Below are 1,477 nucleotides of genomic sequence, written 5' to 3'. Positions count from 1 at the left end.
ATTAACTGAATCCGGGTCTGTTATTGATTATTAATTAATGTCTCCTCTGATGCCCACATCAGGTGATTGTTGTGTCATTTCTGTGCTTTATGTTGTGAAGGCAGAAGCTCGTTCTGCAGCTCCGTTAGTTTGGGTTTCGGGTCAGGGTTCAGGTCCAGAGGTTCTGATTGTGTCTCATATCTTCATGATCCTGGGTGTGTGTTTGCAGCTGTGTAAAGCCGGATTGAAGACGCTGCAGGACCTCGGTCCAGAGATGCGTCTGGCTTTAAACGAAGACCTGGAGGAGGAGGAGGAGGCCATGATGGACGAGGAGGAGCTGGAGGAGAGCGCCGCCTATAAAGTCTGTCTCTCTGCAGAGTTATTATCTATAATGTTTAAAGATCTTAAATTCAGTATTTGAATTAATGAGGTTAGTTTGTAGCGTCTTAAAATGATCATTTAATTAAGTCACATAAATCTGTTTTATATGTTATTGTAGTTTGTTCACCTTCACATTGAATCCAGTCAGATGCATCAATAATATTGTTTTAACTGCAGTATTTTGCATATTTAACTCTGTCAAGCAAAGTATGTTGTTTCATACATTAGTGCAGGTTTTTATTATTTAATCTGGTTGGGTTGATGTTTTATTAAATATAATATTTCAGAGTTTTAAGCGTCGTATTGAAACTTGTTGGAAGGTTGTGAGACGTCACTCCTCTGATAGAAAATGTTTTAAACAACAAAGACTTGAAAGGCTTTACAGCGTTTTTCTGTTTTTTTGTGCAGGAAAACGGTTTTGGACCCGACAAAGATCGACGAGGCTCCATACTGACACCTACAGGTAAACAACAACAACAACAACTAAAGCAGGAGGTTAAAAGCAGCTTAAAGCAGAAAAACTGGCAGAAGAAAACTCTGTTAAATATAGAAGCACGTTTATGTTTATTTGCATGGAAATGTTTGACAGTTAGTTTGAGAAAAACTAATGACCCCCTTCAGGTCCTGGCGGTGTCATCGGTGACGGCGGCGTCTCCAACGGCGGTCTGATCCACCGCGTCGGCTCCCTCACCAAGATGGCGAACGGCAACGAGCACGAGGAACACCTTCGCCGCGGAGACAGCGTCAGGTCGTCCATCAACCACCACCAGCGCCACCCGTCGGTGAAGAACGGCGTCCTGGACCACGGGCACAAGAGGCCGTCCTACTACAAGCACGGCAGGTAGGCTGATCGGTCGACTTATCGATCCACGAGACTCCGAGGCTTCGACGGGAGGCCGTGGCAGCAGGTGGGTTTGATTGACGGGAGTCTCGGCCAATCACAGCGCTCTGTTGGTCTGTAGGAGGGACTCAAGGGACCGAACCTGGAGGAACGGAGACGTGGAGGCGTACGGAGAGCAAGGTTACTACAGCAGGGAGGAGGACAACGACAGCATCACCTCCAGAGACAGGTGAGCCACACAGGTAGACAGGTAGAGTCACAGGTAGACAGGTAGAG

The 1,477-nt window shown here is 46.4% G+C and overlaps 1 protein-coding gene across 1 annotated transcript in view; it reads left to right on the top strand.

Annotated features, from left to right (window-relative positions):
- The window catches only part of cacna1fb (calcium channel, voltage-dependent, L type, alpha 1F subunit), a 37,848-nt gene that overhangs the window by 33,218 nt on the left and 3,153 nt on the right, over nt 1-1,477 (top strand). Inside the window, exons 36-39 of the mRNA XM_008293061.1 lie at nt 209-340; nt 769-823; nt 982-1,201; nt 1,326-1,430. Of these exons, the coding sequence (XP_008291283.1) occupies nt 209-340; nt 769-823; nt 982-1,201; nt 1,326-1,430 (512 nt within the window). The remainder of the gene's footprint in view (nt 1-208; nt 341-768; nt 824-981; nt 1,202-1,325; nt 1,431-1,477) is intronic.

The sequence above is a fragment of the Stegastes partitus genome, unplaced genomic scaffold, assembly GCF_000690725.1.
Source record: "Stegastes partitus isolate 25-593 unplaced genomic scaffold, Stegastes_partitus-1.0.2 Scaffold855, whole genome shotgun sequence".
NCBI lineage: Eukaryota > Metazoa > Chordata > Actinopteri > Pomacentridae > Stegastes > Stegastes partitus.
This window is presented reverse-complemented; position numbering and strand designations above follow the sequence as displayed.